The sequence below is a fragment of the Hyperolius riggenbachi genome, chromosome 7 (assembly GCF_040937935.1).
Source record: "Hyperolius riggenbachi isolate aHypRig1 chromosome 7, aHypRig1.pri, whole genome shotgun sequence".
NCBI lineage: Eukaryota > Metazoa > Chordata > Amphibia > Anura > Hyperoliidae > Hyperolius > Hyperolius riggenbachi.
This window is the reverse complement of record NC_090652.1, coordinates 173,286,984-173,312,103: the sequence shown is the minus strand read 5'-3', so window position 1 is coordinate 173,312,103 and position 25,120 is coordinate 173,286,984. Positions and strand designations below refer to the sequence as shown.

Genomic DNA, 25,120 nt, shown 5'->3' with positions numbered 1-25,120 from the left:
CTGAAACCAGCTGTTCAGGTGGACTCCCTCCCGCCTCACCCTGTCATGGTTGATGGTGAGCCTGAATGGGAGGTTGAGGAGATCTTGGACTCCAGACGAGTTCAGGGTTCAGTGCAGTATTTGGTGCATTGGAGAGGGTACGGTCTAGAGGAAAGATCCTGGGTCAAAGCAGGTGATTTACATGCTGATAAACTTAGGAGACGGTTCCATGAGCTCCATCCTGACAGGCCAGGTGGGACGTGTCCGGAGTCCACGCCTAGAGGGAGGGGTACTGTAACGAAAAATCTGCAACGCCGGATGGATTGCGGAAATATGGTCGCATCCAGTCCGGCAAGCGGACCTTCCAACGCGGGATGCGGAAATTCGTCCGCATCCGCTGCGCACACCCGTCCGAGCACTCTGCTCCAAACTCACCAACATGCTGTTCACCAGGGTTCTGCCATCTTGCCTCTAGGGGGTGCGGCCGCACGCCAGACACGCCTTTATACTCTTAGAAAGCGTGTCAGCTGACCTGGAGGTCAGCTGACATTTTAGCCTGCTCTGATTGGTTGCTGCCTGGGGTGGAGACTTCTCTCCCAGGCAGTATATAAGGAAGTGCTTTTCAGTCACACTTCGTCTGTGTTTGCGATACCCTGTGTCAGCACTCAGACCTTAGACTAGATCCCAGGTGTTGAAACCAAGGACTTCACACCTAGACTAGGAGATTATTATTGTTATTGATTCTCTGTGTATGATTCTGTGCCTGTCTTGACTTCTCTTCTGCTTCCTGATTCTGTACTCTGCCAGCCCGTACCGTTAACGACTATTGGCTTGGTTCCTGACTATTCTCTCGTCTCACGTCTCTGTACTGTTGCCGCCTGTACTGTTGCCGAACCTCTTTCTGTCTGACCTTGCTCCCTTCAGTGGAACGTCTCCCACTGTTGGGTTAGGCTAGGGCCACACTAGCTCCGGGTGCGGGACGCATCCGCGGTCCGGGCTCCGATTTTCAAAACCCGGAACGCAAACGGATCCGTGCTGCCTTTTTTGCAGCACACGTTTTGGATCCGCTTGCGTGTTTTTTGTTTTGTTTTTTGCTAGAGGGGGTAGCAGCCAGGACGGGGGGCTGCGGGCAAAGCGGCGGCCAGGGGGGTCACATCCCCCCCCTTGCTCACCTGGGTGCCCCCCGTCCCCGCTCCCCCTCCAGCTCACATATAATGTAATAATTTGTACCTCGCCGTCACTTCCTGCAATGTCGCCCTCTGTATTTCAGTGGGCGGCATCGCAGGAAGTGACGGCGAGCGGTGTGGGCGGAAGTGCCCGGCTCGCCGAACTTCCTTAGGTACAAATTATTACATTATATGCGAGCTGGAGGGGGAGCGGGGACGGGGGGCACCCAGGTGAGCAAGGGGGGGGGATGTGACCCCCCCTGGCCGCCGCTTTGCCCGCAGCCCCCCGTCCTGGCTGCTACCCCCTTCAGCATGGCGGCCCCCTCCTTCACCATGGGACACTGGAAACTGATCCGTTTCCAGTGTCCCAAAATGTCAGTGAAGAGGGAGGCCCGTTTCCCCATTGATTTTCACTACCCGTACGTGTATACGGGTCCGTGAAAAATGCTGCAAGTCCGGACTCAGCGTTCCGGGTTTAAAAACGTATTCCGCGGATCGCACGCGGATACGTTTTTAACTTGAGTGTGTGCTGTTCCTATTTTTAACATTGGTATCCGTGGCTACGTTTTTCGTCCGGGACAAAAAACGTAGCTACGGATACGTTTTTAAATCAAGTGTGAACTAGCCCTTATTATCTGAGGTTTGCCTCCCTGAGACGCCGGCCCTAGCAGACCGTTACTGCCAGAGGCCGAGATTCCTCCACTGCCACTTTGGGGGATCTCACACACGGGGTTCCCATTCAGAGGTAACCACACCTCTGAGGAATTGCCATGTGGTGGATATTTCCACAACTTTGTGAATATTTACTGCTTTGTTTATTTCCATGTTGATCGTGTGTCCACTGCTTTACATCTACCCGCATTATTAGCAATTCCGCAGATTGCTATATAATCGGGTCTATCCTTGTATTATTGGCGATACTGCGGATCCCCAATAATCAAGGTTCGGGGTGTGACACTGGTCTGAGTAGATCATTTCAGGCACTTACCGTGTTAGTGAGCCTTCCGCTGATTTACCATCAGGAAGATACTGACTATTTCACTCTAACATATCTGCATTAGTGGTGATTCTGTATATCACCACTTAATCAGATATTTGTGCCTCTTGCTGACACCAATCGTTACAGGTGGGTTCACTGAACACAAAGGTAGGTATATGCAATGTGGTGGGTTCACTCAAAACAAAGGTAAGTATATGCAGTGAGGTGGGTTCACTCAACACAAAAGGTAGTTAGATGCAGTGAGGTGGGTTCACTGAACACAAATGTAGGTATTTGCAGTGAGGTGGGTTCACTCAACACAAAGGTAAGTATATGCAGTGAGGTGGGTTCACTCAACACAAAAGGTAGTTAGATGCAGTGAGGTGGGTTCAATGAACACAAAAGGTAGTTATATGCAGTGAGGTGGGTTCACTCAACACAAAAGGTAGTTAGATGCAGTGAGGTGGGTTCAATGAACACAAAAGGTAGGTATATGCAGTGAGGTGGGTTCACTCAACACAAAAGGTAGTTAGATGCAGTGAGGTGGGTTCACTCAACACAAAAGGAAGTTATATGCAGTGATGTGAGTTCACTCAACACAAAGGTAGGTATATGCAGTGAGGTTGGTTCACTGAACACAAAGGTAGGTATATGCAGTGATGAGGTGGGTTACCTAAACACAACAGGTACTAGGTATCTGCAGTGCTGGGTGTTACAATGTGCAGCTCCCTGTCACATGGACAGGTAGTCACTGAATGTGCTGGGCTGCTGGCAGTGGCACACACACAGTATGAATTATCAAGGCTGTCTATGCAACACAAGTGTCAGTTTGACACACAGAAGAAGAAAAAAATAGATCACACAAACAGGATTAGCTCTGAAAAGAGCTGTTGAGGGGTGCTATTAAAGCAATAAGATTCAGCCAGGAGCAAGCTAACAAGCCAAGAGCCTAACTAATCTTTCCCTAGGAGAAACAATCTGCAGCAGCTCACCCTATTCTGACTATAGCAGGCACACGAGTGAGTGTAATGGCCGACGGAGCCCGCCTTATATAAGGTGGGGAGTGGCTCCAGGGCTAAGTGTAGCCTGATTGGCTACAATGTGCCTGCTGACTGTGATGTAGAGGGTCAAAGTTGACCCTCATAGAGCATTATGGGGCGAATCGAACTTCCGGGAAAGTTCGCCTTCGCCGGCGAAGGCGAACCACCCGAAGTTCGCCTTGAACCGTTTGCCGGCGAACCGTTCGGGCCATCTCTAGTCTTCTCTATATTCAACTAAGCACTTTAAAGCAGCTCTATCACAAACTTGCTTTAGGTACAATATGAAACTTACCAGCCCATTTTCATTGTTTGTAATAACAAGATCTTCTCCATTTCCAGTAAATGCCTTTATTTCAATTCCTAGATTGGTTTCAGGTTGCTTAAGCCAGTTTTGCAGTACAGTTTTCACATCAAAGCTGTGCCAAGTTCCAGGACCTGAATTCAGATCAAGTTTTAATGTTCGAATTCCAATTTGTTTTATATCATCTTTAAATGGTTTAACAAGTCTCAGAATTTGCATCACAACTGTTGTAGGTATTTGGACAGGCTTTAGATGTATCCATAACTGTGCCTTTGATATTTTAGTTGGTTGAATTTTAGAGCTCAGTTTGAAATAGCAACATTTTTTAATCTTGGAGACTTCATTGACAAAATCATCTGCAATATAAAATGGAGCAGAAAATTTTAAAAATATTAAACATTAGCACGTCAATGGTCAAAACCTCTCTGGAAAAGTAAAATAACCTATTTTAAAGTAAAAATTGTTCATACAAATGTACCTATTTACAGTGAATGAGGCCTTTTGAATGTTCATTATATCTGCATAAATATGATTTAATTGTGGTATGCTTTTTTATCAAATACTAAAAATAGATAATTACATTTCTAATGACTGCTGATCAGTCCTGCAGACTGAAGGAATTTTGGTGCATTTAGAAAACAACTAACAGGAATAGAAATTGGTGGGCTTCCTAACATGGACTCCCTGCTTCATATTTTATACAACATTTCTGTAGGACTGAAGCTCTAACACTGGCTTATTTGTGAGTCATTCCAAGACATTTGTAGAAGGATAACTCTGAATGGTTGAAAAATTCCAGAGACTTGGAAATTAAGAGAAACCAGGAACCCAATGATGCGATATTACTGTATAAGTTGGTGATTTTACGAGAAAAAAAATATTATACTCACAAAGGTTTGTTTCAATACTTGCAAACACCATTAGAGTATGTGGAAAATAACCATCCCGCTCAGTGTTCCAGGTCTGCTGTGCAGGTGCTGGTTGATCGCTCTCCTTGGGGTTTTCTAGGCCAACACTAAAAAACTGTGACCCCTGATAGGGGTATGACTATCTAGACAAAACACTAGTAGAGGTGCCCTGAGAATAATGACTGTTGCTAACGACAAATCCTGAAGAACAAACCTATGTAATTGAAAAATGATTCAAGCTCATAAGGACAAGGGGCTTGATTCACAAAACGGTGCTAACTGTTAGCACGCTGTGAAAAGTGCTTTGCGCAAAATTTTGCATAATTACGGTTATCGCGCGCAAAAATTTGCATTTGCGCGTTAACGCGATTTAACATTTGCATTGATGCGCCAACGTGAATTTTTGCACGATAACCGGTTTTTGCGCGGAAACTGTTTTTTTTTCACACAAAAACGCTCTAAAACGCGCAAAAAGCCATGCTAACAGCCGTGCTAACAGTTAGCACCATTTTGTGAATCAAGCCCAATGTGTTTCACATGTGCTGGCCCACCTCTTTAGGTCAATACAGTGTCTATAATAAAAACATATGCATATGCTCCCTTTTTTGACATTGCCAGACAGATTTTCAATATCATATATCTCTATATTCTTAAGGCTCTTTTATACAGGGATGCACAATTACCAGAAAAACAAAAAGTTTTATTTTGGAGCCTAATAACTTAATTTTAGAACATAATGTTTTTACCTTTGGGGATAGAATTTTTAGACAAACGAAGGGTACTCCTTGAGAAAACTTTTTTAACACCTACAATCCATTCTTACCTAATATCATTTTCTACTTCGGTCTTAGCTTCTCATACAACCAAGACCCCAATCAAACTAAATTCCTGGACTTACCGTTAGGTCCATAACTATTTGGATAGAGACAACTTTTTCCTAATTTTGTTTCTGTAATCTATACATTAACCAAAATGAATTTCAAATGAAACACTTCATCTGCAGTTGAAATACAGACTTTTTGCTCTAATTCATTGAGGTAAACAAAACAATTGCATAAAAATGTAAGGCTACATAAGCATTTTTCAACACAATCCCTTCATTTCAGGGACTCAAAAGTAATTGGACAATTGACTCAAAGGCTATTTCATGGGCAAGTGTGGGCAAGTCCATCATTTTGTCATTATTCATTAAGCAGATACAAGGTTTGGAGTCGAATTGAGGTGTGGTGCTTGCATGTGGAATATTTTGCTGTGAATAGACAGCATGCGGTCAAAGAAGCTCTCCATGCAGGTGAGAGAAGCCACCCTTAAAGGGACTCTGTAACAAAAATGTCATTGTGTTTTCTACCATCCTACAGGTTCCTAAACCTATTATAATGTGCTCTGGCTTACTGCAGCACTTTATACTATCACCATCTCTGTAATAAATCAGCTTATCTTTCCCCTGTCGGACTTGTCCTCCTGTGTCTGGATGGCTGCCAACTCTTCAGTGTGATCTGCTATGCATGCCCCCTCTGTGCACACTCCCCTGTGTGTGTGTGTTATTTACATTAGCCAGCTTTCTTCTGCTCTCTTATCTTTTACAAGCTGGATAAATCCTCTGTTTACATACTGATGAGTCACATACTGTAGAATTACAGACAACCGGGCAGAGCTGTCTGCAAGAAGAAACAAACAATTAGCTTGTAACTCTTCAGTGAGCTGCAGGGGGAAAGAAACACACAAATGATCTGTTGAGATTCAAAAGGAAGGCTGTATACAGCCTGATTGTGTATGGATGTATTTTCTATGTGTGGACATACTGTACATCAACCTACTTCCTGTTTTGGTGGCCATTTTGTTTGTTTACAAACAAACTTTTTAAGACTGTTTTTGACTACTTTTAATGCGGCGGGGAGCGGCGAAATTGTGACAGAGGGTAATAGGAGATGTCCCCTAACGCACTGGTATGTTTACTTTTGTGTGATTTTAACAATACAGATTCTCTTTAAAGAGGCTAAAGAGAGATGAGTCTCACTACAGTTTTACCTCCCATAAGCATGGCTGTGTCCCTCGCAGTCCTCCTATGATTACCCCTTCATCCACAGGCTGTCCTGTCCTTCCCTGTGTCACCCGAAAGCAGAGTGCAGGAGATAAGAAGCCTCCTCCCAGCAGAAGTCATCTACATCTCTCAGTGACATAGGGGCAAACCCAGGATTTTCAAAGGGGGGATATCTGAAAGGTCTCCCTCAGCCACCCACAATACAGTATAATAATAAATAATGCTCCATGCTCTGTACACATACTGCTGCTCCATCCAAAGTCAACTGTAGCAGGGAAAGAAAGGGGCGGGGCCGCACATAGTGCAGGCAACATCATGGTACTGTGAGCTGCAGGATACCTGCACCGGCCCTGGTTTGAGGGGGGATTCTGGGAAACTGTAATCCCACCCTGCGTTGTGACGGATCTGTCCCAGTAAGCATGCAACCAGCATCAGACAGCAGAGGATCAGAAGTGTTCAGCTCCATCAGAAGGATAAAGGCAGGATGTAATTTCCTGTGAATAAACATGTGAGTGGCTCTCAGATGCTGGCCGGGTGCCTGCTGGGATATGTGTGTCTCTGCCAGGGCATTGTTCCATCCAAGACTCAGGTTACCTCTGTCTGCTGCCTCTGCGTGCCACCTGCACTACATGCATATTGTAGTTGATGCGGCCACTTGCTTGCTGCCTGCTCTTGTCTGCCCAGTATCACCTTATGCAGACACTCAGTGTGGGTGGGCCCCGTAAGTCTCCAGGCTCTCCTACAGATGTGGTGCCTCCAGGGGCTATAGTTACGTCCCTGATCAAAACCAAAAACTATTTTAAACAAGTCAGCACACCAGTAATCCATTTGGTTAGTTCAGAAGAATAAGGAGAAATTGTACAAAGAATGATGATTTCCAAGAATACTCCAAACAAAATGCAAACAAAGGGGATTTCCTACCTTAATACCTTATCAATTATTCAAAACACAGAGCAAGGAAACATTTACACAAAAAAATCTTATCATCCAACAACAAAAATACAACCAGAACACAGAACAACTTTCAACACCTCCCAATTTTATTACTAGATTCTCTACAGATCAAAACAATGTCAGAAATATTTTATCAAAACATTGGCACCTTTTAGAATCAGAGCCTTTTTTTAACACTAACATCAATAAGGGTTTGTTCACACTAAGGGCATTTGCGGGTGTTTTTTGAGTGCAGACGATTTTAGAAATCGCCCTAAAAGCAATGATTCCCCATGAGAGTGTTTACATATGAGTGGTTCAATTCTGATCTGCTCACCAAAGCGCTGCCTGTACCATTTTCAGGGTGATTTGCCTGTAATGGAGGGTATAGGGAAATTGCAAAATGCTTGAAAAAGCGCTTTGTATAGCGATTTCCCAAGCACTTTGATGAATAAGTACATTGTATTTATTAATTTCCGGGTACAAGAGTTCACTACCTGGCTGACATCAGGAAGTGAAAAAAAAAAACCCACTTAGAAAAGCGTTTAGAAAGCGTAGGGAAAGGCGATTTTAAAATTTGCTAAAAATTGCTCAGAGCTTGAAAAAGGGCTGGGCGATTCATAATGTGAACAAGGCCTAAGAAACCCCCCAATACAGTTTCAGAAAAGCCAAAAGCAACAAAAATCTCATCGCACCCAGCAAACCAAGAGCTCTATTGGCAAAAAAGAAAGAATAGTGGAAACTATGGAAATAATGGAGATCGCGATTTCGAATTTACCCGTCATCACGGGTAGATTTTCATGATTGTCGAACTCGAATTCGAAGATCGATACTGCTCCTGAATTCAAAGTCAATTGTACCCGAATAGTCCATCTCGAATTTGAGTGTTAAAGGGAAGCTTAACAGTGGGGGGAAAAAAATTCACTTACCTGGGGCTTTCCTAAGCCTCCTGCAGCCGTCCTGTGCCTGCGCCGGTCCTTCGGTGCCTTCCGGTCTCCCTCCGCGGCTAAGTTTCGTTTTCGGCCGACTGCCAGTCGTCCTCCGGCAAAGAGTCCTCTTCTGCATTCCCCGTCGTAAAGAGCCGTAAAGCGCGGAGGAAGACTGGCAGTCGGATGAAAACGAAACTTAGCCGCGGAGGGAGACCGGAGGGCACCGAAGGACCGGCGCGGGCACAGGACGGCTGCAGGAGGCTTGGGAAGCCCCAGGTAAGTGAATTTTTTTTCCCCACAGTTAAGGTTCCCTTTAACGCGTGATCACGAATTTGGCTTCGGTATCCAGGGGATGACGTCATTGGGCCAATTAGAAGGCCCCCAGCTGAGGCCCTAGCAACCAATCAGAGGAGGGGAGCCTGGCCCTCCCCTCCTCTATATAAGGCGGCGGCCATGTTGCGGAACCCGTCCTTGCTTGTGACTGTGTGGTACTGAGAGCATCTCAAGTGCTGCTGCGTGTCTGAGCAAGTGCTTTTCACCTTGTAAACACAGCATTTTACATCCTACACACCTCCTGAACACATTTATTGTACTCCTTTATAGTTAGATAGTGATTTGATTGTTATAGTTCAGTTAGCTAGCGTAGTGTATATACTGTATACTATGCTAGGCTAGTGTTAGGTCTGTGCAGGCTAGGCCTGCTAGCCTAGGTAGCCTTAGCCTACTAGCTTAGGTAGGTTAGGGATTATAGTTAGTTGTGTACTAGTACTAGTTTACTTAATTTCTACTGTTAGTCTGTGAGTTTATTAGCTTCAGTACTGTGTAATAGTTACTTCACAGGCCAGCATCTGTTGTGATCTGTGACTGACATCTGCTCGACCCTATTGATTGCATCCGTGTGTGACAGACTTTTATTGTCACTCACTGTCTGTCACACGAGTTAGTTATCGTCTACTACACTACTACTAGGGATTATAGTTAGTTGTGTACTAGTACTAGTTTACTTAATTTCTACTGTTAGTCTGTGAGTTTATTAGCTTCAGTACTGTGTAATAGTTACTTCACAGGCCAGCATCTGTTGTGATCTGTGACTGGCTGCGTGTCATCTGCCCGACCCTATTGATTGCATCCATGTGTGACAGAATTTTATTGTCACTCACTGTCTGTCACACGAGTGAGTTATCAACTACTGTATACACTACACTACTGCTAGGGATTATAGTTAGTAGTAGTTGTTACCTACGTACTAGTTTACTTCATTTGTACTGCTATAGTCTGTGAGTTTATTTAGTGCCGCAGGCTTCACTACTAGTCTACTACTGTGTAATAGTTACTTCACAGGCCAGTGGCCACTAGGCCAAGCCAGCATCTGTTGTGATCTGTGACTGTCATCTGCCCGACCCTATTCATTGTGTCCGTGTGTGACAGACTTTTATTGTCACTGTCTGACTGTCGCACGAGTTAGTTATCGACTACTACAGTACTACTAGGGATTATAGTTAGTTGATACCTACGTACTAGTTTACTTAATTTGCACTGCTATAGTCTGTGAGTTTATTTAGTGCCGCAGGCTTCACTACTAGTCTACTACTGTGTAATAGTTACTTCACAGGCCAGTGGCCACTAGGCCAGGCCAGCATCTGTTGTGATCTGTGACTGTCATCTGCCCGACCCTATTGATTGCGTTCGTGTGTGACAGACTTTTATTGTCACTGTCTGACTAGCACAGGAGTTAGTTATCGACTACTACAGTACTACTAGGGATTATAGTTAGTTGTTACCTACGTACTAGTATACTTAATTTGCACTGCTATAGTCTGTGAGTTTATTTAGTGCCGCAGGCTTCACTACTAGTCTACTACTGTATAATAGTTACTTCACAGGCCAGTGGCCACTAGGTCAGGCCAGCATCTGTTGTGTTCTGTGACTGTCATCTGCCCGACCCTATTGATTGCGTCTGTGTGTGACAGACTTTTATTGTCACTGTCTGTCACACGACTTAGTTATCGACTAGTACACTACTACTAAGGATTATAGTTAGTTGCTACCTACATACTAGTTTACTTAATTTGCAATGCTATAATCTGTGAGTTTATTTAGTGCCGCAGGCTTCACTACTAGTCTACTACAGTGTAATAGTTACCTCACAGGCCACTAGGCCAGGCCAGCATCTGTTGTGATCTGTGGCTGTCATCTGCCCGACCTTATTGATTGCGTTCGTGTGTGACAGACTTTTATTGTCACTGTCTGTCACATGAGTTAGTTATCGACTACTGTAGACTACACTACTGTTAGTAGTACTACTACTATTTAAAAAAAAAACAACTTTCATTTTTTGTTGTCACTCACCTGCAACTCCCTTGTTCGCTGCTCACGGTCTCCAGCAGGCAGAAACTGAGCCACCTTCCCCCTCAGCCGTGGGTCCAGGATCATGCTGATGCAGGCGTCCCGAGCTTGCATCTGCTTAACCCTGGGGTCTGTGCGCAGGCACCGCAGCATGTGCCCTGCCATGGTGAACAGGGCGGTCCGTCCAGCAGAGACATCAGGGTCAGTGGCCACAACACTGTCCTCCTCCTCTGGCCCCTGAGCCTCTTCCTCCCTCTCTCCACCCTCTCACCACTGCTGCTGTGCTCCGCTGTTCCCCCTCAACAGCAGCATCTAGCACCTCCAACTCCTCCTCATCCTCCACCAACAACTCAAATTCCTGCGCAGAAGTGGACTGCGCAGAAGGCTGCTGTTCAAGCTGGGTCAGGGTCTCCTCTCCCAAATCCATCAAATCACAAAGTGCCCTGTCCAGCAGACCAAAAAAGGGCACCCACTGGCAGAGGTATGCCCGTTCCTCGCTCACCAGGTTAGTTCCCTGCAGGAAGGGAGCCAACACCAAGCAGATCTGCTGCATCTGCCCCCACTGTGCATTGGAAAGGAGCTGGAGTTTGGTGGTGCCGGCAAGAGTGGCCTCCAGAATGTAGCGGTTGACAGCCCTCCTCTACTCAACCAACCGCTCCAACATCGCCAGGGTGGATTTCCAGCGAGTTGGCACATTAATCACCAGCCGGTGTCGTGGAAGGCCCTTGCGCTGCTGCAGGTCGGCCAGGTTTGCTGCGGCAGCGACTGAGCGGCAGAAACTCTGAACAATTTTCCTTGCCGCTTCCAAAAGATTGTCCATTCCCTGGTAGGTGTGCAGGAACTTCTGCACCACCAGGTTCAAGACGTGGACCAAGCAGGGGACGTGGGTCAAGTGTCCCCCATTGATGGCAGACAGCAGGTTGGCCGCATTGTCGAACACCACTATCCCGACTCTGAGGCCTCTGGGGGTCAGCCACGTCTTCTCCTGCTCCCTGAGTTTAAGAAGGACGTTGCCTGCCGTCAGTTGGGTCTTTCCAAGGCTGACCATCTCCAGCAGCGCTGGGCAGTGGTGGGCCTTCACACTGCTGCTGAGGCGGGTTCGCTTGGCGGCGGGAGCTGCTGCTTCTCCCCTGACCCCGCGTGGTGTCACCACATAGTGGGTGACTTGTGCTGCTGATGCTGATGTGCCAGAGGATGGACCTGCTGCTTCCTTGCTGGTGCAGTCCACTAGGCTGACCCAGTGGGCCATGAAGGACAGTTAGCGGTCTGTCCCAAAACGGCTGCTCCATGAATCCATGGTGACGTGGATCCACTCACTGACGGCGTGATCGAGTGTGCGGCCTACATTCGCCATTGCAAACTGGTGCAGTGCTGGGAACGCAGTGCGGGAGAAGTTGTGGCGGCTGGGGTTTTGCCACTCCGGGACCCCGTACTGCAGGAATGTTCTCATGTCACTCCCCTTCTGCACAAAGGAGTATGGCAAGAGCTGGGAGCACATGGCTCGGGCAAGCAACCTGATCAGCACCCGGATGTGCCTGTTGGTGGAAGGCAGAACCTTGGTCACACTGGGAAATGATTCGCTGAGCAGGGTCTGTCGGCGTTTGCCTGCACGGGAGGATGAGGAGGCCACTGTAGAGGGAGCAGATGAGGCCACTGAGGACTGGCTGCCCGGTGGGGGAGCAGTGAGTTTCTGTGCTCCTGCTGCTGATGCTGGATGAGCAGGAGTGTGGGATGCTGCTGCGGCTGAAGGCTGTGCAGTGGCTGTCTGGCTCTGACCACTGCCTGCACCACTGTCCTTCAGCTTCAGAAACTCACTGTAGTGCTGAAAATGTTTGGTCTCCAAGTGGGTCTGCAGGCACGAGGTACCTAACTTGTTCAGATCGCGACCTCTGCTCAGGCTGGCAGCGCAACTGTGGCAAATGGCACGTGTCTTGTCGTCAATGCACACAGTGAAGTACCGCCAGACTGGGGATTTCAACTTGCCCTTCAAGCTTGAGGGCTGAGGAGCTTTTTTGCCTTTGGAGGGCTGTTTTTTTTTTTTGGGAGGAGCTTTGGTGCGGGTGGTGGTGGTAGCGGCTGAAGCAGCAGACTGTGGCTCCTGCCTTCCATGCCCTGTGCTGGCCACCATGCTGCTGCCGTGCCTCTGTGCCAGAGACGCCTCCTCCTCCGATTACGAGCTGCCTTCAACCAACTGTGCAGGTGGTGGCACATAGGGACGGTCCCCCACCTCATCATCATCATCATCATCCCCAAACATCTCCTCTGAGCCCTCAACCAACTCCTCTGCTGCAGCATCCCCTACATCAGGCCTCTCCTCCTCATGAAATTTTGGTTGTTGTGCGCCAACAACAAACTCCTCCAACTCATACTCATACTCCTCCTCCTTGCATGCCCCCATCATCTCCTCCTCAAACTGGGCAACCACATCCCTTTAAAACGATTGCGGTCCCTGGTGTAAAGAGTGCACTCATTGAGGGTAGGCTGGTCGCTGGGGTCGACGTGACCTCAAGCGGTGGTGGAGGCCTGCTACGGACCGGAGTGCTGATGGTGGTGGCACTAGTCTCGCTGGTGCTGGAGGTCTGGCTGGAAACAGTGACTTGCTGCTTCGCCATCATTTGCACGACAGCCTGTGCCTGACTCTCCGCAATGGGCCGGGGGCGACGACCCTGGGCAAAGATGGATGCAACATGCTGCTGCTGCGCCTCTGCTCCCTCCTCCACAATTCTGCGGTCAGTGGCTGGTGGCAGAGCAGTCACAGACCTGCTGGTGCTGGCAGTGGCTGCAGCAATGGTGCTGCCTCTCCTGGTGGTGCCTCGCCCTCTACCTCTGTATACAAATACAATAAGAAAAACAAAAAAATATAAGTGTAGAAAGGGCAGGAAAGGGTGTAAACTTTAATAAAGAGTCTGGGCTGGTGGTGAATCCTTGTTTGGCGATTGGAGGAAGCCTTCCCCCAGCCTTCCACCCCCTCTGTCCCTGTCCAGCCAGCACAGCAGCCAGCAGCAGCAGCATCAGGTGCCCAGGAGACTTGCTGTCCTTGACAAAGGCACTCTACATGACGGAAGAGCAGCCAAGAGAGGAGGTGCGTGCAGCAGCATCCTCCTCTCAAAGTCACAGCCAGTGCCTGACCCGGATGGTGGCCAACTACATATGGTCCTTCAGTAGGCTTGACATCGGCAAGGAGCCTGTGGACCCCTTGGAGTACTGGGTCAAGCGCTTGCAGATCTGGAGTGAGCTGGCGCAGTACGCCCTGGATGTCATGTCTTGCCCCCCCTTCCAGCGTGTTGTCCGAGAGGTGCTTCAGTGTGGCCGGTGGCGGGGTCACCGAGAAGCGTTCTCGACTTTCCACAGAGTCCGTGGACAGACTCACATTTTTGAAGATCAACCAGGCCTGAATTGAAGGCACATTCCAGGCACCTGTTGTCGGCGACAGGAGGACATGAGGTGTCTGGGAATTATTTTTTAACAACATCAACCTTCAGTCCCCTGCTAATTTGGCCTGGTTTTTCTGTAGGTGCTGTGGTACCACCGCTAGGGACCATGGCACGTTACATTGCCTGCTGCCAAACATCACTCCTGCTGCTGCTGTATTTAACCTCCTGCTGTCTGTGCTCTCACCGCCAGGGTCCACAGAATTTTGCGCTGCTGCCATGCGCCACTAGCTATTACGCCACTACAATAGCTACATTTTTTGTGTAAAAATATATATATATATTTCTGAGGTGTCTGGTTTGAAAACTGTGCTGTCCCACTTGTGTATTGGACACAATGTGGGCTTCACGACTGCTGTCCGGGACCTCCTGCTGTATGGTGTTTATTATTACAGCCGTTGTACCAACGCAAGGGACCATGGCCCGTTACATTGCCTGCTGCCACACATCACTCCTCCTGCTGCTGCTGTATTTAACCTCCTGCTGTCTGTGTTCCCATTGCCAGGGTCCACAGAATTTTGCGCTGCTGCCATGCGCCACTAGCTATTATGCCACTACAATAGCTACATTTTTTGTGTAAAAAAATATATATATTTCTGAGGTGTCTGGGTTGAAAACTGTGCTGTCCCAGTTGTGTATTGAACACAATGTGGGCTTCACAATAGCTGTCCGGAACCTCCTACTGTTAAGTGTTTATTATTAAAACCGTGGTACCAATGCTAGGGACCATGGCCCGTTACATTGCCTGCTGCCACACATCACTCCTCCTCCTGCTGCTGCTGTATTTAACCTCCTGCTGTCTGTGTTCCCACCGCCAGGATCCACAGAATTTTGCGCTGCTGCCATGCGCCACTAGCTATTACGCCACTACAATAGCTACATTTTTTGTTTAAAAAAAAAAATATATATATATATATTTCTGAGGTGTCTGGGTTGAAAACTGTGCTGTCCCACTTGTGTATTGGACACGATGTGGGCTTCACCTCCTGCTGTATGGTGTTTATTATTACAGCTGTGGTACCAACGCTAGGGACCACGGCCCATTACATTGCCTGCTGCCAAACGTCACTGCTCCTCCTGCTGCTGCTGTATTTAACCTCCTGCTGTCTGTGTTTTCACCGCCAGGGTCCACAGAATTTTGCGCTGCTGCCATGAGCCACTAGCTATTATGCCACTACAGAAGCTACATTTTTTTGTAAATTTTTTTTACATATTTCTGAGGTGTCTGGGTTGAAAACTGTGCTGTCCCAGTTGTGTATTGGACACAATGTGGACTTCACGACTGCTGTACGGAACCTCCTGCTGTTGGTGTTTATTACTACAGCCGTGGTACCAACGCTAGGCACCATGGCCCGCTACATTGCCTGCTGCCACACGTCACTCCTCCTCCTCCTGCTGCTGCTGTATTTAACCTCCTGCTGTCTGTGTTCCCACCACCAGGGTCCACAGAATTATGCACTGCTGCCATGCGCCACTAGCTATTACGCCACTACAATAGCTAAATTTTTTTGTAAATGTATATATATATATATATATATATATATATATATATATATATTTCTGAGGTGTCTGGGTTAAAAACTGTGCTGTCCCAGTTGTGTATTGGACACAATGTGGGCTTCACGACTGCTGTCCGGAACCTCCTGCTGTTGGTGTTTATTACTACAGCCGTGGTACCAATGCTAGGTACCATGGCCATTACATTGCCTGCTGCCACATGTCACTCCTCCTGCTCCTCCTCCTGCTGCTGTATTTAACCTCCTGCTGTCTGTGTTCCCACCGCCAGGGTCCACAGAATTATGCTTCACTAGTTATTAGGTCACTACAATAGCTACATTTGTTTTGCTAAATATATATATATATTTCTGAGGTGTCTGGGTTGAAAACTGTGCTGTCCCAGTTGTGTATTGGACACAATAAGGGCTTCGCGACTGCTGTCCAGAACCTCCTGCTGTATGGTGTTTATTATTACAGCCGTGGTACCAACGCTAGGGACCATGGCCCGTTACATTGCCTGCTACCAAACGTCACATGAAGAAGAAGAAGACGACGAAGAACCAGGTGAAGAAGAAGATGAAAAACCAAGTGAGGATGAACCAGAAGAAGAACCAGGTGAAGAAGAATATTGAAATACGATAACAGAGGCGCCAAGCAGAATAACATTTGTTAAAATTGTTAAAAAGGGGGAAGTGGGTGGACTCACCTCCCTTCTGAAAAAAAGGGCTGGACAATGGACAGGTTACTTACAGTCTAAAGTAACATTTATTAGTAACTCTAAAAGTGCAACGCGTTTCACTGGTAACAGTCCCGCTTCTTCAGGCAAACGATTTTTGGAGGGTGCAAAATCAGGTCATGAACCAGGTAGAGCGCCTCTGTCTGGACCTGTCCATTGTCCAGCCCTTTTTTCAGAAGGGAGGTGAGTCCACCCACTTCCCCCTTTTTAGCAATTTTAACTAATTTTATTCTGCTTGGCGCCTCTGTTATCGTATTTCAATATTATCTAGTCCACCCTTGGTGGAGGGGTGTATCCCCATTTTCTCCTATCTACAGAGAGCGACGTTTTAAACCTAAGCGTGGTCAGGTTACAATTCTCCCAGCCGGCCTGTCCAGTGGTTGCCTTTGTGGCGACCCACCCTTGTGAGTATAATCATCTCATTTATTCACAACAGATCTCTCCATATTAACATACTGCACCATATTGGGCTCTCGGTTTCTCCCCCATTTTCAGGTGAAGAAGAAGATGATGGTGATGAGAAAGAAGATGGTAAAACAGAAAAAGAAGATGGTGAAGAAGAAGATGGAGAGAAGAAAAAGAAGAAGGTGAAGAAGAATAAACAAGAAATGCAGAAAAAAAGTTTTTCATCAAATTTTTTTTTTAAATTACGCCTATTTAATTGTGATTTCCCTTTAGAAAAAAATTGATTTAAGGCCATCCGAATTTGTGATCACGACTATTACCCGAATTCAATTACCGATCATGACTTGAATTCGAATCAAATTCTATGGTTGTGATCACAGCCGAATCCGAATTTGACCCGGACCCGAATTCGAATGTACTCGAATCGAATTTGGGTACATTCGAGCACCACTGGCAGCAACTGTACAGCAGGGTGCATAGTGAGTTACATACTGTGCACTACTAATGTGCCCAACCATCCCTGCAGGCTGGATAGCTAGGAAGGGAGGAGGCAGAGCCGTACATAATGTGCTGCTCTCTGTGTGAGGAACAGCTAGAATGTGTAGAAGGCGACTGGAAGGAACATTGGAGGTGAGACCGAGCCTCAGACTGGAGCTGGGAACAGCATGAGCACATCATCAGTAGTGCACTTGTGTTATTCACTGTACAACTCTGCTATATACAGCTGCTGCTGCTTTTGTCTCCTCATTTCCTTTCCTACAGGCTGTAGCTTACGAGATCCTGCACCTGATTCCTCCTCTCCAGGGCAGACTGGATGGCTGATCTGATGGTAACCTCCTTCAGGCAGCACTTTTTATAGTCTATGAGTGGCGGACCCCCGAACGCCCACTTTTCAAACACTCTTGGTGACTAAGGCAGGACGAGTTACCCTGAGTTGCACTGGGAGGGAGTTATGTTATGTCCTAAGCACTTGCTTCGCCTTGCCATCATAATAAGCAGGCATGCCAGGCAACCAAAGCTTGTCAGGTGAGGTCACAGCCCTGCTCACTCAGCCCCTGCATTCCCGAACTTCTGTGCAACATTTATGTGGTATAACAACAGAGGCGCCAAGTAGAGTAAAATTAGTTAAAATTGTTAAAAAGGGGGGAAGTGGGTGGACTCACCTCCCTTCTGAAAAAATGGCCAGACAACGGGCAGGTTACTTCAAGTTTAAAGTAACATTTATTATGAGCTCCAAAAGTGCAACGCGTTTCACGGGTAACAGTCCCGCTTCTTCAGGCAAACAATTTTTGGAGGGAGCTGGGGAAGGGAAACAAAAGAGAAAAGGGGAATGCCAGAGGAACGCTAGATACAAGCACCCGAAGATGCACCAAAACTACAAAAATGTCATGAAAGACTTACAAACAGCGGTAAGGCTATGCATAAATCATAAATTGCATAATAACTTACATAATAAATTACAGCAGAATCCATAACACATAAATAAAATGACTGTGCAATTGTAACAGGTACATGGGGGTGCATCATAAAAACAAACGGCAATAATATAGTCAGTGGGTATGAATGAAGGTGTTGTTATGCATATAGAATGGATTGAAGCATTATTCAAAATGCATATGTAAAGCGACGGTGCGATTGTAATGGTGTTATTCGAAATGTATATGTGAGGTAGCATGTAAAGTAGCATAGCGCTGCAGTTAACTCTAGGATTTTGTGTGCATAGAAGCCACTGATCTTAATGAGTTGCATATAATATGGACAAGTGCTATATGCATAACAACACCTTCATTCATACCTTACCGCGATAGCCTTACCGCTGTTTGTAAGTCTTTCATGACATTTTTGTAGTTTTGGTGCATCTTCGGGTGCTTGTATCTAGCGTTCCTCTGGCATTCCCCTTTTCTCTTTTGTTTCCCTTCCCCAGCTCCCTCCAAAAATTGTTTGCCTGAAGAAGCGGGACTGTTACCCGTGAAACGCGTTGCACTTTTGGAGCTCATAATAAATGTTACTTTAAACTTGAAGTAACCTGCCCGTTGTCTGGCCATTTTTTCAGAAGGGAGGTGAGTCCACCCACTTCCCCCCTTTTTAACAATTTTAACTAATTTTACTCTACTTGGCGCCTCTGTTGTTATACCACATAACTGTTTAGTCCACCCTTGGTGGAGGGGTGTATCCCCATTTCCTTCTATCTACAGAGAGCGACTTCTTAACCCTGAGCGGGGTCAGGTTACAATTCTCCCCGCCTGCTTATCCAGTGGTTGCCTTGGAGGCGACCCGTCCTTGTGAGTATAACCATTGTGTGTGTTTGCATCAGACATCACCTCATTAACATACTACACCATATTGGGCTCTCGGTTCTCCCCCTTTCTTTCAAGCTTCTGTGCAACATTGCATAGTTTTCTATTGGCCCAGAGAGGGAAGGGGTAGAAGGGGCAGAGCACATTTGCTCTGTATCTATTGGTCGGGGAGGGGGGGGGAGAGAGAAGGCGCCACTATGACAGTAATTTGAAACTAATGGATGCAGCGGCCACAGCGAACGGCCACTCCAGGCAAAGGTTTGGACTGCCTTTGCCTTAAAGCAACCCTGTGCTTGCCTGTTCGACAGGGTCTGTACGCGGTTTGTTGTTATATTATACTTGTCTAATTTTCTTCTTCCTGTGTCTTCTCTTGAGCCACTCCCCCCCCCTTCCCTGGAGGCTCTGACAGTTGTGATCCAACCTCACGTTTAGCTGACCATTTTTCTTTGATGTTCCTTAAGATCCAGACCCTAAACGCCAAGGGGCGTAATAACCCTGAGAAATGGAGGGCTCTTCTGCACCAATTGCATCAGCAGTGGGTCCAGATTGTGCTTCTGCAGGAGACACACTTCCGGGTTGACTCCACTCCAAAACTGACTGATGGTTAGAACACTCAAGCCTTTTTTAGCAGCTATCCCGATACAAAAACTACGGGAGTGGTGATACTAATTTTCAAAGATGTATGGCTCATTTACCCCGTTACCAGTGGGAGCAGAGGGCGGCTTTACCACGCCCCCGTTGCCCCAGCAACGTAGCTCCATCTTCTCATGGTGGACATACTGATCGCTCACTCTTCCTCATAGTGAGCGGGAGAGGAGCGTGGGGTGTTGCTATGGTGACTTGATGTCACCTATCGGGTATCCTGTAGATTGGTACCTCCCGCTGTCGTCAGTCATGACGATACAGCGGAGGAGCAGAGCCAAGGAGCCAACCAATGTGAGCTGAGGATAGCATCGCCACACCCCCATTACCAATGGGAGCGGAGGGCAGCGTTGTCACACCTCCATCACCCCAGCAACGACGCTCCGTCCTCTCATGGCGAACATACTGAGCAGTTTTATGCTTCCCCACCGGCCAAGGTGACTGTCAGTCACCTTCCAACGGTTTTTTGATTAACAGGCGGCAATCAAACATTAGGAGGCAAGCAGGAGCTTCCACTCTGCAAACCTTTTTGAAAAGGATCCTCTTACAGTTTCTGAAGGTAGAATGATACATAATGCATACATAACGTAATTGATGCTGTATATAACGTTGATGACCTGATTATTGTGGATCGATGGTTTGTTTATATGTCATCTGGGAGGAATCTGTCAATTGTGATGTCACGAACTGTGTGATTTGTGGTAATGGTGATATTTGTTTGGTATATATAGTGTCACTTTTTGTGTATTTGCATTATGCCACATGCCTTGAGAAAGGGGGACCCTGCGTGGCCCCTGAAACAATTGTCGGATTATCCATGTGGAATAATGCACAATAAAATGTGCGTTGCATCTTAATCTTGACTGGTGTGCTGATGTACCCCACTACTTTGAGATTGACAGTGACACTGCCTTGTCACCACATCAAGCACCCAGAGTTTGACGGAGTGCCAGCTTTATCTTCTAATCACGTATTTTTGGCACAAGCATGAGCACCCTCATATCTAAAGGAACTACCGACAAATAAGACTATTGGACTCCTTTTGAGTCATACATACTGGAATTGCGCATCCTGCGATTGAGCTTGCACGATTGGCAACGTGATCATCAGTTGTTCGACTGCGACTGAGCCGAACAAGAGGAATTGTCCACAGACTATCAATCCTGGTTGGAATATCGAAAGTGTCCTTAGACCACCATTCTTTATGGAGACTGAGGATTTGACCTGTCATTATTCAGCTGATGTTATCAATGAAATCCTGTTCTCCCGAAACCCATGTGTGGGATTTGGATCTGACACAGATAAAGATCTTATTAAAGAACTGAAGTGACTTAAGAAGAAGAAAGTCGACTTGGAGCTACACAGCCAAACCTTATCAGAATACTATAGATAACATAAAATTCCAAAAGGATTCAGATTACCAATACAACCAACCATCAGTAGACACAATACCCCATTCTGTGAAAGTTGGTGTGCTTTGTCTACACAACACTCACTTAACTACAGTATATGTTTTTTTTAATTATCTTTTGTTTTTCAAAAGACAAGAAAAGTTTAAACATGCAATAAAATCAGATGTACAACATCAACAATCATGCTTAAAGATTGTTAGCCAAAGAACAACAGCATTGGAGCGAAATACAGAATAAATACAGTTACCTAAATGCAAATAGGTCAAATAGGGAATGTGCTTTATCAAGAGATATTTGAGGCCTCCCTTGTGGCCCAAGGATCCCAGACCATATCAAATTGAGAGGTAGTCTCCCAAATTATTGAATTGATTTTCTCTAACATATATGTATATAGTACTCTATTTATCAGTTCACTCCTAGAGGGTGGGGAAGACTTACAGGTTTTAGCAATTAGAGCTTTTGCAGCGTTAAAAATTTGTCCCAGAAGTTTGTTCTGATGTTTAGAGAGTTGGGGGTGGGGCTTGTGGAACAGTGCTGACCATGGGTCCGGGTGAACTTGCCTATCTAACACTTCAGAAACTAGTGAATAACACACTTCCCAAAAGTCAGCTACCAGGGGGCATGACCACCAACAATGAGCTTGGTCAGCAGTGGATACGCATCCATGAAAACATGAATCAGATGGGAACAGTCCCCATTTAAACAATTGTGCAGGTGTCCTATACCAATCAAATAAAATTTTGTATTTGTGTTCCTTAGTTAGTGTGTACCTGGATGAAGTAGCCATACCCAGAAAGATAGCCTCCCATTGCTCTGCGTCCCAAGAAGAGTTCAGTCTATCCTGCCATTTCAACATGGCATTAGAAAAAGTGTCAGGTTTGGAGTACCAAAGTTCATGGTATAAAGAGAAGATAAGCCCGTCTGAGAGTGGGTAAGACAAAGTCATCTTTTCTAAGCTGGAACTAACTGAGCGCAAACCGTGCGAACACCGATATTGCAAAAAGTGTAGGAACCTGAACGCCTCTGAGTCTGGTATATTAAATTTCTCTTGAAGCTGTGGCCAAGACAAGAGGAGGCTTTCCTTCATTAAGTCTCCTATAGAGCTTATACCATTAGATTTCCAAATGCCCCAAGCTAAGCCACTGATTCCTGGAGGAAAATCTGTGTTGTAAAACAATGACTCTACACTAGAGTATGGGTCTAGCTGATCTAACATTTTAACAAGAGACTTGTTTATCATGAGGGACTCATGTATGGGAAGCGGGAAAACATCGGAACCTAAGCAAGGCCTAGAAGTCCAGAGAAGGCATCAAATTGGGAAAGGAGAAATCATTTCTTGTTCCAAATCAACCCATCTAACTGAACCTCTAGGGGAGGAACATTGTAGTAGTTGTGCTAGTCTAGCGGCGTAATAGTAGTGGATAATTCTTGGAGCACCTAATCCCCCCCGCCTGTATGGCGTGCTAAATGTAGGTATTTGATTTTGGGTCTCCTACCCCCCCAAATAAAGTTAGTGATTCTAGATTGTAGAACTGCCACATCTCTTCTGACAATTCTAATAGGTAAGGCTTTGAACAAATACAAAATCTTAGGCAATAAAGTCATTTTTACTGAGTATATGCACCCCAGTAAAGAGATACGGTAGGGTTGCCATTCCTCCAGCAGTCTATTAAGCTTCTTGAGCATTGGAGTGTAATTTAGCTTATAAAGGTCGTCCAAATTCTGAGATAGGATAACTCCTAAGTATTTGATCCCTGACGGTTTGAATCTAAAACCAAAAGTGTGAGAGAAGAATGTCTGTTGTTCAGCAGTAATACCAAATGGTATAGCCTCAGACTTGGTATGATTGATTTTAAAACCTGAGAAAGTACAAAATCTGTCAATTTCTTGAAAAAGATTTGGAGACCATGGGGTTTGTTAGAGAAAAAATAGTATTGTCAGCAAAAAGAGCGGTTTTAAATTCTAGTTCACCCACCATAACCCCCGAGATATCTAGAGAGCGCCTGACCCTTATTGCCAAAGGTTCAATACATCGAGCATATAACTATGACTAAGGGCAAACTCTGAGCCCGACATGTGTCAGTTGTTCCTGTGGCTCTCCGTGTCACTGTATGTGGTTTTTTCAATAAAACATACTAGCTTTCATCTATCCCACTGTGTTCTGCGGATCCTACTTTTTCTAATACAGAAAGGTTGAGGGTAAGTATGTGCACCCTATGGAAAGAAACACAGAGACAACGGGAGCCCAGATGGTGGAGTACGTCACAGAGATTGATGAATAAATTAAATGGTGTGAAATAATACTCACAAAGGTGGGTTGCAGAAGGGCAACCAATCACTGCAGGCAGGTGGAGATGCACAAACCCGACTCCAGTCGGGGTACCAAGAGACCTGGCGAAGGTCGCTCTCTTGAAAAAACTCTTAAACACTGGCAAACTAGGTAGTGTGAGGTGTAGGAGCACCCCACGGATGGGGTGAGACACAGTAAAAAAGGGTAAAGAGGCGCCCAAGGAGAATAAAATACATTAAAAGCAACTAAAATATAAATAAATGAGGTGGCTTACCTAAATGATGACACACCCATATAGGAATGGATATTTATTAGTAAAGAAAAGCACTGGCAACGCGTTTCATGGGAACTCGCCCACTTCCTCAGGCCAAATAAAGTGCCACTAAATGCCGGTAGCCAGATTCAAGGCGCCTCTCACCTTATTTATTTATATTTTGGTTGCTTTTAATGTATTTTATTCACCTTGGGCGCCTCTTTACCCCTTTTTACTTTTTCTAATACAGAGAGCAAACAATAACGGAGAGAGGGAGCACCCTTGTCTAGTACCATTTTTAATTGGAAATAGTTGGGATGTAATGTCCATATTACAGACTGAGGCCAAGGGCTAGTGTATAAAGCTCTAATTCCATTCAACAATTCTCCCCTAATTCCAAATTTCTGAAGAACTAAACAGAGATATCTCCAGTCTACTCTATCGAATGCCTTCTCTGCATCCAAAGATAGGAGCAGAGAAGGCAATCAAAGTTGTTTAATTTTAGCTATTAATCCCACCATCCTGCGAATGTTGTCTGTGGTTTGTCTTCCAGCAACAAAACCAGTCTGGTCCGGGTGAATAAGCGAGGGGAGAAGAGGAGGCTAATCGATTAGCCGAGATTTTAGCACAAATTTTCATATCAACTTTAATTAAACAAATGGATCTATAATTAGTAACTTCTGCCGGGTCTCTACCGGGTTTGGGAATGACAACTATAGTGGCTTGGACCATTTCAGAAGGAAATGTCTCTTTGCCTTGAAGAATTTTGTTAAAAAGGGAAGCTAATTCTGGAGCTAATGTCTGCTTAAATGCTTTATAAGAGGCAGTATAACCGTCCGGGCCAGGTGACTTGGATGATTTGAGCTGTTTAATAACTAGTAGGACCTCTTTAAGGGAGATTAAGGAGTTAAGTTCCTGGCTGCTATAAAGAGATAAAAATGGGATGGATGAGTCTTTTAGGTGTCCGTGGCCCGAGTTACAGTATTATTGGTGGTGGTACCATTATATAGATCTGCATAATACTTCTGAAATTCCCGGATAATCATGGTTTAGTTATGTATCAATTGTTTTGTTTTATCCCTAATAGGGTTAAGTCTGTTAAGAGTCAGACGTTAACTAAGTTTTCTAGCGAGCATTGTGTCTGGTTTATCTCATAGAACTTCTGTGAAGTCATACGGAGGGCTCTGTCGGCCTTCTGAAAAAGTAGTGCCTTAAGTTCCTGAGGTAAAGTAGAGAGCTGAGTCGTGGAAACTGAAGGGTCATCTCTAGCATGCTTGAATTCTAAACGTCTAATTTCCATCTTTTGTTCATTTATTCTAGCCATAGCTTGTTTGCGCCTTGTAGAGGACAGTTTAATTAGTTAACCTCTTATAGTTGCTTTGTGGGCTGCCCACCTGATTCCCTGTGAGGTATCCCCTATTTCGTTGGTCTCAAAAAAATGAAACGATGTCTGTTGTCAGTTTAAAGTGGATCCGAGATGAATTTTTACTCATTGCATAATTGTGTTCCTTTCCTATTGTTTATAGGGCATTCCT

The 25,120-nt window shown here is 45.8% G+C and overlaps 1 protein-coding gene across 1 annotated transcript in view; it reads right to left on the bottom strand.

The window, feature by feature from the left end:
* The window catches only part of LOC137525728 (growth/differentiation factor 8-like), a 123,619-nt gene that overhangs the window by 44,300 nt on the left and 54,199 nt on the right, over nucleotides 1-25,120 (bottom strand). Inside the window, exon 2 of the mRNA XM_068246907.1 lies at nucleotides 3,457-3,821. Coding sequence (XP_068103008.1) covers nucleotides 3,457-3,821 — 365 coding nt within the window. The remainder of the gene's footprint in view (nucleotides 1-3,456; nucleotides 3,822-25,120) is intronic.